The 12,328-nt window shown below is 38.0% G+C and overlaps 1 protein-coding gene across 4 annotated transcripts in view; it reads left to right on the forward strand.

Moving 5' to 3' along the window:
* Positions 1–12,328, forward strand: part of psd3l (pleckstrin and Sec7 domain containing 3, like) — a 189,029-nt gene that overhangs the window by 75,369 nt on the left and 101,332 nt on the right. For all 4 annotated transcript variants that reach the window (XM_067432949.1, XM_067432950.1, XM_067432951.1 and 1 more), the window contains 2 exons: positions 290–348; positions 10,165–10,254. In XM_067432949.1, coding sequence (XP_067289050.1) covers positions 290–348; positions 10,165–10,254 — 149 coding nt within the window. The remainder of the gene's footprint in view (positions 1–289; positions 349–10,164; positions 10,255–12,328) is intronic.

The raw sequence follows: 12,328 nt of genomic DNA on the forward strand, positions 1-12,328 counted from the left end.
TTGATCAGTTCAAATCCTTTCTTCACTAATTCTCATAAATCATGATTGTGTCTAATCGCTCATTCAGTATCACAGCATTTCCTTTCTTCCATAGCAACCATCTTAGTAACAGCTATGACCAGTATATGGGTAAAAAGCTAAACCATCTCCTTGTTGCTAAGACTGTTGCCATGGAAGTGATGTTAAATTTTCTCCTGATGCAGAGATGAATGTGTGTGTGATATCAGAATTTATGATGTTCTCTGTTTGACCTCTATGTGTGTTCATAATGTTTCATTGATATTTGCAGATGGAGTTCATTGCCTTACCTGTGCGCTAATGCTGCTCAACACTGACCTTCATGGCCATGTAAGTGACCTCTGATCATCTAGTAGAGTTGCTCGTATTAGCAGCTAAATGAAAAATGACGTTTTGTTCTCTCTTTGCCACAAGCACATAAAATCAGACGCCGTTTGACTTTATCGGAGCCTGTTATCTGCAAATTTAAAAATCTTGCTGGAGGAGGATATGTCTTGGTCAAATTCACTCTAAAATCAAAAGACAAAAAAAGGATGTCTGATTGATTTGTGTTTGATTTTTTTGTGATTTATTTAATAGTGGATATTATCTGATCAAATATTAAACCTGTCAAATCTGCAGCTGGTTTTAACCACAGGAAGAAAACAAAAAATAAACAATTCAGATATGCGCTGTCAATAACTACAGTGAAGAAAGAATAAAGTCCCCCCCACCCCCACCACCACCACCGTTTCCTAAGTGAAAAGTGTGGTGCATTCTGGGTTCTCTAAGAATAGCTCCTCTCATTGGTCTCCATGGAGTTTGATCATGTGTCTTGGAACTTTAAACAGGAGTTTGACACATTCAGTAGAACGCATGTGCCATGGAGACGTAGAGATTTCATGCCCACGCCACAGCACTTCTCTAGACGCTTTCATTTCAAACATTGTTTAGTTTCATGTCATGTGGGTGAATACAGCTGAAAGTTGCGCAGCCATGGATCCTTTCAGAAATGTATGCCAGACACCCACACACAGATGCATGGCTGCGTATATGTGGAGGGAAGCGTTATGTATATCCCACAGGTCATATGGAGACAGAGCAGGTGCAGATGAGGGAATCTCCTCAAAGCCTGTCCAGGGCCCATTTCACCTCAAAAAGACAAAATTCGAAAGACTCAAAAAGACATTTGTGCTTTACATTAAGAAAACAAAACTTTTTTTGTAGAACAATTTTTAGCCTTTTGTAATAACAGTGTTAACAACACAAACCACATGGAATCTGATCTTTTCAATTCTGATTTGGGCCACTTCCAAATGTGATAATGTCACTTATTACGTAAAAAAATCATAATCTATAAACTAAAGGCATTTTTCCTACCCTATTTTTAGCCTGCTGATTTGAATGCTCTGTTTGAAGGGGCATGGGGCATTGCTGTGGTTGTCTAACATCTTTGCATATGAAATAGCTAGTATTACATGTGGCACTCTCAAAAACTTATAGCACATTTTAACTATAGACTATTTTACTATATAGCTCTCAAGGTTAACTAATCGTGTAAAGTGTTGTTTTATAGCATCATATTTAGATTTATGACATTTATATTTAGATCATGGCATGAAAAGTTGCATTGATGTGCGTTGTAGCCGATCACATACATGTTAAGCGCATGAATGCAGTGAGCTTGTCATTGCAACTCATTTTCTGCACTCACAAATGCTTTCACCATAACTAACAGTGCAGTCACACTCTCAATAAGAGATTCCCTGATTATAACCAAAGACCATCGATAAAAGGGACTCAAAAGGGTGAGAGTCAGTCACTGATAAACTGATGGATTGACAGCCCCAGTGATTGTTAAGGGATATAATTTAATCACAGTGTTAGAAACAATGTGAAGTTGACCATTTATCCACTGGTTTGATTTACTGACACAGACAAAGAACCTTTGACTGTACATGAATCATTACATGTCACTGGTCTCAGATCAGACATTAGAATTAACATGTTTACTTACATTTCGCATTACTGTTGAGTAGGGGTGACCCCGAATAGTCGAAGATTCGATGCATCGATATGCGGAGCCTGATTCGACCACCGATCTCACGGTCGAATCTTTGCGGGTGTTATGAAACGAGGATCATACCATTTTGGCAATATGGGGGTGCTCAATATTTTAGGCACAATCGGCTTAAGAACGTGCATGTAAACGCACCCAAAGTGTTCTTTTCCTCACTAGGCAGGTATTTTATGTAGGTTTAATTATCAAAATGTTATTTTATATATTTGTGTGATGTTCTGTATTTCGATCGTGGCTTTAACATGTTATGAGAAAACGGTTTATGAATGTTTATCCACCACATTACCTTTTAGGCTATCTAAACCTAAATAAGAAAGCCATTGTCAGTTCGTCTGTCAGTTGGCAGGCAGTTTTGGTCGCTTTATTAAAAGTTGTTGCTGTGTGCAGTGTGTAAAGGAAAATAAAAATAGTTTTACCCTTCTGCTGACTAGTGTTGTGCCCCTCCCAACCCATTCACACACACTTTCAACTATCGGTCGACCATAGAGAGATTCGACAATTCTGGCTTGAATGTCTAAATCCTTAGTCGAGGACAGCCCTACTGTTGAGTCTTTATTATAAAAAGTCTGTTTGCAAAGCCTGCACCAGAATTGTAACTTCTTTACTAAAGAATCCAAAGTACAATGTACCAAATACAAATAAATAATGTTCAACCGAGACATTCACATTATTAAAAATAAATAATTACATGTTATTTTAGTGGAGTGATCCTGCATCTTTCTTCTCTTTTCGTCATCTCACTAACATGCCAGTGGGTGGGGCCAAAGTTGCAAAGGTGAAGTAGGCATTGATTTTCTTCTACAGAGGCGGTCTTTCACCTAAAGATAGGCACATTCCATAATTTGCTGGTAGTTGTGAAGTTTAGGTATTGGGTAGGATTAAAGGATGTAGAATACGGTTGTTTTCGCTGGGCTGGTTGTTTTTTTTTGTTAAAATTGTCCATGTGACTCCAGTTCAACCATAATTTTAGGAAGCGACAAGAATACTTTTTGTGCGGTACAGTGCAGCACATCCAGGACGCTGGCTTACTATTGACCGAAGCTGTTCATGTGAGCACCATGACGCATGCACATGAGGAAGCACTACACTGTTTACACTGTAAACAGTATAAGAGTCTGACAAAAGCTAGATATACTCGTCACATGGACTATTTTAACAGTATTTTTACCATCTTTCTGGTCCTTGAAAGTGTTCATTAAATTGCTCTCTATCGGTGTCAGAGAGCTCTCGGATTTAATCAAAAATATCTTAATTTGAGTTCTGAAGATGAAGAGGGTCTTACGGGTTTGGAATGGCATGAGGGTAATTAATGACAGAATTTTTGATTTTGTGTGTACCAAACATTTAAGTAAAATTAACAAAGAAAATAAGTAATGTTGACATGGCCAGTTAAAGTTTGTTGAGTAACTTTTACTTAGCTTAAGTTGACTTTGCAGTACTGTTTTTTAACACTGAATTAAGCCATGCTTTTAAAGTGTATGCTTTACTCTTAGAACATCTAAGTAAATAATACAGTAGATATTGTATAGACAACATATCTACATAATAGAAGTAATGTGGTACGTACTAAACACAGAGACCTCAATACTTGGTATGATACGCAATAACGGTAACATTTGTTGGATCATTTTTGAGTATGAATGTCATTTTGAGTGAAAAACAAACTCCAATTTCCCAAAACAGCAAGTTACTTTTAAAACTTAACAACAAAAACAATGATAAAATGGTATAAATAAAGCTGCAAAATAGTGAAAAATGCAATTATTCATGCCTCAGGGCATGATCTATGTAGGCCTTTGTCATGTCAGGTATGAGTCAGGGGGCGGGGCTACAGAATCAGGCATTGTTCATCTTATGTTGAGGCGGTGTTTCACCATACGATGACGTCAAGGCGTGGCATATTCTGAGATCGATCGTTTTCTGGGCCTGGTGTCAATAAAAGTTTTCTTTGATAAACAAGAACGTTTTCAGCTCTGAAACTTACAGGATATTCTTGTGTTACCATGACCTTTTATATATCAAAAGCTCAAGGGAAAGTTGATTTCTCAATTAATCAGCCCTTTATTCTTGCCTGAACTAACTTGCTTAGGTAGAAATTACATTTGTGTTTTCTGAAGTATTTAATTGTGTTAAGAGAAAGCTGTTATTTTTGGCTTGCTCAGTTGGGGACACTAACATTTCGATCTAAGCTTTCAACTAAATATCCAAATAAAATTAATTACTGTATGAACTGTATCAACTACAGATCTGCCCACATTTTCGCTATATGATAAATTGAAATGAACTGATAACATCACTGTTTTCACCAGAAGGATGTACAGCAGAATCAAATTTTGTTGCAATATTTTCCTGTTTAACACTGTGAAGCTGATTTGAAACAGTGTCATTGTAAAAGTGTTATATAAATAAAGCTGACTTTTCATTTGTAATAATATTTCACAATATTCTTAATGTATTTCTTGATCACATAAATGCAGTCTTGATGAGCAGAGGAGAGGCGGCAGTGTACATCAGTACAGGAAAACAAAACTGCACTCATCAAAAAATATCATGTACATTTATTTTTATTAGGGCATTGTTTGTGACAGTAAAATTAACTATATTCCCCCATAATGCAATTTCATTATACTTAGTGTAAAACATAATGGAAATACTTTTTTAGTAGCATAAATTATATTCAGTATAACAAATGCTAACATGATTCATTCAGAATGATATAAAATATGAAAATCCTTTCTTGCATTACAGTAATGAAGATAAAACATTGTGAACACACATTTCATAATGAACACATATTTGCCTTGTATTTATGAGTATGATGTCTGGTTACTGAGCAAGTTTAAATGTTTCTTTTAAGAATGATTTATTGTCCTTGCAAAATAGCGACTTTGCTGACTTTGTGATCTGTGTGCATTGCAGATCCATGTCAAATCATACAAAAAGAGAAAATTTGCTGGTAAAGTGATGGATGACGCAAGGCTATATCATCATTTTGCGATGAAACTGCAGTGTGAGATCTTGTGGAATCGTGTATTTGGAAGCAGATTGTGTCTCTCTTTGATTTCTTGTGCCAGTCTGAACATTTGTCAGTGCCATCCACCTACAAACTCGGCTGGTGCTGGCAGGAACAGTAAAGTCAGTGGAACAAACACCGTCTGCGCTTTATTTTAGAATGCAAGTGCCTGCTCCTTCAGTCTTTGTTATGACATTATAAAAGCAGCAATCTGATGCTGTGAAGGAGAAATCAAGGTTTAGACGGAGTAATTGTAGACGATGCTTAATAGCAGTCCATGTGTGTGCTTACTGTAGGTGCTTTTAAAAAGCTTAAAGCTCACTGTAAATCTTGAATTATATTGCAGATCTTGCAATCTTGCAGCGGGCTTCAGCAGGTTACAGTATTGTTCATATGGTGCGATTAGGGCTGTCAATCGATTTAAAATATTTAATCACGATTAATCGCATATTGTCATGAGTTAACTTGCAATTAATCGCACATATTTATCAGTTCTAAATGTACCTTAAAGTAATATTTTTCAAGTTTTTAATACTCTAATCAACAAGGGTATTGACAAAAATGCATGCATATTTATGCAAATGTACATTTATTATTAGTGAAACCATACTCAACAGAGCATGAAGACTAGACATGTATCAAAGGTCACAGATGTTTTTCATAGAACTAGTTAATTTCTCTTAAGCCTAAGCTTAAAAATTCAGAATAAGCAGTGATTTCTCTCATTTTAAGAATATAAATAAAGGGAGTTTTTACACTGGCAGTTTACTTCAGAACAGGGCACAGTTCGTATGAAAAATTGGAAATGTGAAAGCTGTCATGTAGACCTAAGAGAGCAGCAGTAAATGGACTGAATTTATATAGCGCTTTAACAGACCCTATGGCCATCCAAAGCGCTTTACATTTTTGCATCGCATTCACCCATTCACACACCAACGGCGATGTCAGCCATGTAAGGCGCCATCCAGCTCGTCAGGAGCAGCTGGGGTTAGGTGTCTTGCTCATGGACACTTCGACACTTGGTCAGATGGAACCGGGGATCGAAACCCCAACCTTTGTAGACAACCTACATGAACCACTGAGCCACTGCCGCCCGTAGTACCACACCATACCTGGAGGAGGTGCATATTCCACGAGTAGGAATTTAGTGTGGCCGCTCTAAGAAATGCGCATTCCCTATTAAACTGACAGTATTTTGTGTATGTGCGCCGTACTGTGCCATGATTCACGCAAACTGTGATAAACGCAGACTCGGGAGTACTCTTCTTCAGGAAAGTAACCTGCATATTCAGCCAGTTGTAATGTATTTAGTTCAATAAAACACGTACTGGAAGTGTTGATGGTGTTAATGATTTACCTCAGACATGAGCGAGAGTGAGCTTGTGGTGCATTGCACTTGGACTGCACTGAATGTGCTCGGTGAAAAAACACACTTTCGACCTGGAGTCTACTAAAAGTTAAGCAGAATTTATGTAGGCTATAACTACACTTGTTTCAGAGTAATGTTATTGTTACAGATATGAAAATGGTTCAGTGCATTTTTCCTCCACATTTATTTTGGTACTTTTGCTTTCTCACAGAACAAGAACAAAAAAAACCAAAAAAAACTATTGTGACCAAAACAAAAGAAAATATTGTAGAACGGGACAAATGCACACAAAGGTACTGTTCACACAGGAGAGAATAGTCCTGTATTTGAGTCCTTAATACGATAACATTCACTCACAGTTCAGTTATTTAATGGAGTGAGAACCACATTCTATATCTGCACTCACAACTGTACATTTTCAGGACTCACAACCACATTCTAGGAAAACCCGTGTTGTGTGAACGTAACCGAACTGGACATCTAGCCTAGTTTTCTGTCATGTCATACAGTCGAGAGAGTCGCTTTGTGCTGCAGAAGCGCCTTCAGAATAGCTCAAGAAAAGTGCATAGAGAGCTTCATGGAATGGGTTTCCATGGCCAATCAGCTGCATCCAAGCCTTACACCACCAAATGCAATGCAAAATGTGGTGTAAAGCACACCGCCATTGGACTCTGGACACTGGGGAAGAGTGGAGACGTGTTCTCTGAAGAGATGAATCACGTTTCTCTGGCAATTCGATGGACGAGTCTGGGTTTGCCGGTTGCCAGGAGAACAGTACTTGCCTGTCTGTTTTGTGCCAAGTGTTATGTTTGCTGGAGGAGGGTTTATGGTATGGGGTTGTTTTTCAGGGGTTGGGCTTTGTCCCTTAGTTCCAGTGAAAGGAACTCTTAATGCTTCAGCATACTTTGTGGAACAATTTGGGAATGGACCTTTCCTGTTCCAACATGACTGCGCACCAGTACACAATGTCCATAAAGACATGGATGAGCGAGTTTAATGTGAAGGAACTTGATTGGCCCGAGTCCTGACCTCAACCTGATAGAACACCTTTGGGATGGATTAGAGCGGAGACTGCGTGTCAGGCCTTCTTGTCCAACATCAGTGCCTGACCTCACAAATGCGATTCTAGAAGAATGGTCAAAAATCCCCATAAACAGACTCCTAAGCCTTGTGGAAAGCCTTCCCAGAGGAGTTGAAGTTATTGCACATTCATACAGGGAGTTTCCGAGATGCTGCTGTAAGTTACTGTGTTAATGGGATATTTCAAGACACCTGTGAGTAAATGCAGTTGTCAATTCCAAAAACTTAGATCAATTTTCATTGGATAATTAATGCTCTAACAAAATGCAAACTATTTTAGGTATTCATTGAAAAGTTACATTTTATTATTAAATGTTTTATATTGAAACATAAAAATGTATTTTATGAAAAAAATAGCTTAGAGCAAATGTTCATGGGCCATCAGTAATGAGTCATTAGTGAGTAATTACACACTACATTTAATCAGTTACAGTGTTGTAATTGATATCCTTAATCCTGTACATTTAGTTAAAGACATCGCCTCCTCAGCAATTTAATCAACTGCATCTGTCTGTGAATTATTACATGTGCTTGGTATTATATGATGTCAAATATATTAATTTATAAATAATCATTTGCTTTGCATCGAACAAGTTACACGTGTAAAGAGAAAGCAATCAAGTAATATGAAGTACTTTGCATTTGCCAAGTTATTTGTTGGATTATCCAAAAAGAGTTATTAATAAATACACACTACCATTCAAAAGTTTGGGGGTCTATATTTTTTCTCTTAATGTTTTTGAAAGAAGTCTCTTCCATTCACCAAGTCTGCATTTATTTGATCAAAAATACAGTAAAAACTTAATATTGTGAAATATTACAATTTAAAATATCTGTTTCTATGTGAATATAATGTAAAATGTTATACATTTATTCCTATGGTCAATGCTGTGGTATGTATTTTTCTTTAATTTTCAGCATCATTACTTGATTATTCAGTGTCACATGATCCTTTAGAAATCATTCTAATATGACGATTTGATGATCAGGGAACATTTCTGATTATTATCAGTTTTGAAAACTGGCTGATTTTTGTGGACACCTACTTTGTTCAGGTCAGGTACTTTGTTTGTGACGCGCTGCAGTACTTACACTGGCCTCACGGTTCAGTACGATTGCGATTATCATGTCATCGATTCGGTTCAATTCGATATCACGATGCATCACAGTGCATTGACAGTTCACTGCATCCTCATGTATAACATTCAGTCAGTTATATGAACTGAATCTTTAATTTCACCTGTTCAAAGAAAACACGCTTCTTGAATGTATCAAACAAAACTCAAGTCTGGGCACAGAAGACAACAGGAGCATTTAGAACAAATACAAAAAATACTAAAAGCCACTTCAGGAGGTGGTCTGGGTCACATAACAGTCAGTGCTAAAGTCTTAAAACATCTGGTTATTGAAACCACATATGAAAATTTGTGTACTTTGGGTAAAATGTAAAACTACTGCAAATTAAACCGAAAGTAAAGTCGTAGCTGCTCAACATACAATCATCGTCATTAAAAGTAAAGAAACAGAATGATCTTACCAGTGCTGTGTCCGTGCTCGCTCACATTGCGGTCTTTAATTGTGAAATTGGCTGATGATTAATAAAACGCAGCTCATATGTTGTTTAGACATTATGTGAACTCCATTAAATCGGCATGTAGTTTGGGAAATGAAGATCGGATTTATATCCGTTTTTCAGAGGCACATTTACGTGCCCAAGTGTAAATGAAATCGTTTTGATAAATCAGATAGCTTTGTTTTACACACAGCGCATGTGTTCTCCGGGTCGTGCTTACTGGGTTGTTCATAAAAGCCGAAAGATATCGGCTTTTAAAAGTAGTTAGTGCATTTTTAATCACTCTCACACGTCTCTCGCCTCCCTCTCCCTGTATGCTACCGCGACAAAGCACGTGACAAATAACATTGTACGTGACATCAGTAACATTATAATTGGTTATGGTCTATTACCGAACCAATACCGAATCTGCATTGCGATGCATCGAATAAACTATTAATTTCGACACCCCTACTGACAAGTGCTTCAGATTTGTTGTGTTATCGGTCTTGGCAGCAATGATCTTGTCGCAAATATTGCATTGTTCACTTTTGGCATCGAGCCTGTGGGTTAGGACGCTTGCCCCCTATTTACACTGCAAACGTCTGCTGTGCGTCATGGCTCCGACAATGTTTTGTTCCATCCTCCTAATATAAACAGAAGCATTGACTAGAGTGCTAGTCTAGCTGGTGGCCGTATCAGAGCTGTAATGCATAAGTACTAAAAAGTATCAAACTCGATACCCAGCCCTATATGTTACTGTCCCTTTGCTGAGTTTAATAGATTCTTACTGAATAATTACATTGAACTTTCAGCAAAGACAACTACATAGTGATAAATAATGTGATATAAGTGATATGGCTATTTTTAACGGCAGGTTCTGTTTAGTCTGTAAATCTGATGAGAACACAGAACTGACTGATTTACAGCCATCGCTGGGATGTCGGCAAGAATTCATTAGAGATCTGCTGTCAGTGGCGTCAGGTCGCTTTGGGCTCCCAGGGTTAAATCAGGGAGATGCAGTGCCATCCTGTCCCATTAACAGCCCAATAAATGTTTCCTATGCCCCACAGAATATTGGGAAGAAGATGACGTGCCAGGAATTCATCAATAACCTAGACGGACTCAATGGAGGACAAGATTTCCCCCGGGAGCTGCTAAAGGTAAGACTCAAACGAATCTCCCAGCATTCCTCTGTGAGATCACGTGTGAAAGTATACATTGTATTAAAAACTGGCATGATGGATACAGAAAGCTCAAAATGGAAATCAGCTGCTCCAGGTCTGTGGAGTCTATAATAGTCTATAACACACAATACCATCTACTTTCCCCCGTTTTCATAAGATCATCTGATCCTTATTAATCAATCACCATCAACCTGATATTTGTACACCTGATACAAGTTTAGGACAAAAGCACTATTGACTTGGATTCATTAGTAATAGATGCTGTTATTGGAGACCGGTATTGGAGGCCTGAACTAATGCAGCAGAATCCTGACAATGGTTAAAAGTGGAAACTAAAATAAAAATACTAATATATCTTGTGGTAATACTAAAAATGCAGAATGCAAAAATGTTATCTCAAACTTGTGTGGCTAGAAGCATCTGCATTCACATACAAAAGACAAAACAAGATCGAGAGCTGGAGAGAAATAATTTGTTTCATGGCAAGTGGACATGTTTTTTACTATAATTTTCCTCTTAATATGGAGTTAATTGTTTATGTAAATATTTAGGTCTTGAGTTATTTGAGATCATACATGATGCTCACACAGATTTAAATATATGCATGTGGAAGGTGCCAATCTAAAGCTTACATTGTTATTTGAGCTTGTTATTTAAGCTTTATATTAGATTGTCCCCACGATGTCATATAAACCCACACACACACACACACACACATACATTTAGGTTTGCCACTTATACCGCAATTGTCATATAATGAAAAAACTGCACTGTCACTGAATCAATATGTGAAATTATTGCTAGGGACAAATCAGTTTCACTGGATATTAGTAGGGACATGTCCCTAGCATCCATACTAAATTCTATGCCCCTGCCAAGGATGCCTCTGAAATGTCCGGTGCTGGCACGATCACTGCAGTCGAGCTCAATCAGCAACAGACCAAAACAGCCCCCCATGGACTCGAGCTCAAATGAGTGTGATCTGACAAAATCAGTGGACATAAATAATTCCCCCCAAACTACCACCTCTTCCGGATTGTGCACCTCCCGCCCCTTTCTGTCCCGCTTTATTAAAATGAATACGCATACTATCAGGTTGCGTATTGCATGCTTAATAACTTGGCAGTAAGTTCAATGAGCACTTTATATGACGTTATATAAAGCTGCACCAAAACCGAGTGCCCTTGCCGAGCGTCTGTCGTCTGTCCTCTGCCAGCTCCATGAGCTGCCTGCTTTTTATGAGCTTTTTATGGCCTTCTCACAGGTATCACAGTGCTGAATGACTCACTGGCTACTTGGCTTAATGAGGGAAGTGAAGAGTGCTGCATACTTGGTTCTTCAAGTTAATTTTGGTGTCAAATATGTCTTTTGGATGTTAGGTTAGGCCACTAGAATTCTTGTAATGGACACAGATAATCTTGTCTATGTTTAGTTAGTTCTGAGTTGTGGAATGAAGCAGGTTGCATCTTTTACAGATGTGCCTTAGACATCTAGCGAAACAATCAGACAAGTTAATTAAGATCTGAGACGGCAAAGACAGAATCATTTAAAGTTGTTCTCAGCCCATTTCAATGAAAAATTCGACAAGGTCATGTGAGTCACCGTCTTGTTTTCTGCAGTGAAATAAACCTGCCAAAGCCCAAAATATATTGATGGATTATTTTGTTCTGTCATATTTCTTGGCTGGCATCTGAAGTAACTAGGCGCTGCATAATATCATTGCGCCGCTGCACCCATGGTACAGCAGCAAAGTTCCTTGATTACGCAGGAATGATAATATAGTTCCTAGCTAGCTTGGTCTAGAAAATTGCAACTTTAATTTTCCGTTTAAAAACTTTAATTTTTCGTCACAACATGTAAATATAAAAATGTTGGCATTATTTTGTCACTTATTAAGCAATAGGCTAGATGGAGTTGTTTACTACCAGTCTTTGTGCTAAGCTAGGCTAGCGGTGGGTGCGTCAGACAGGGTTATGGCAAGCACAGAGACGAGAATGGTATGTATGGACTTATCTAATTCGGGGGGGGGGGGGGGGGGGGTATATGGTAT

Source organism: Pseudorasbora parva, chromosome 23, assembly GCF_024679245.1.
Source record: "Pseudorasbora parva isolate DD20220531a chromosome 23, ASM2467924v1, whole genome shotgun sequence".
Classification (NCBI taxonomy): Eukaryota; Metazoa; Chordata; class Actinopteri; order Cypriniformes; family Gobionidae; genus Pseudorasbora; species Pseudorasbora parva.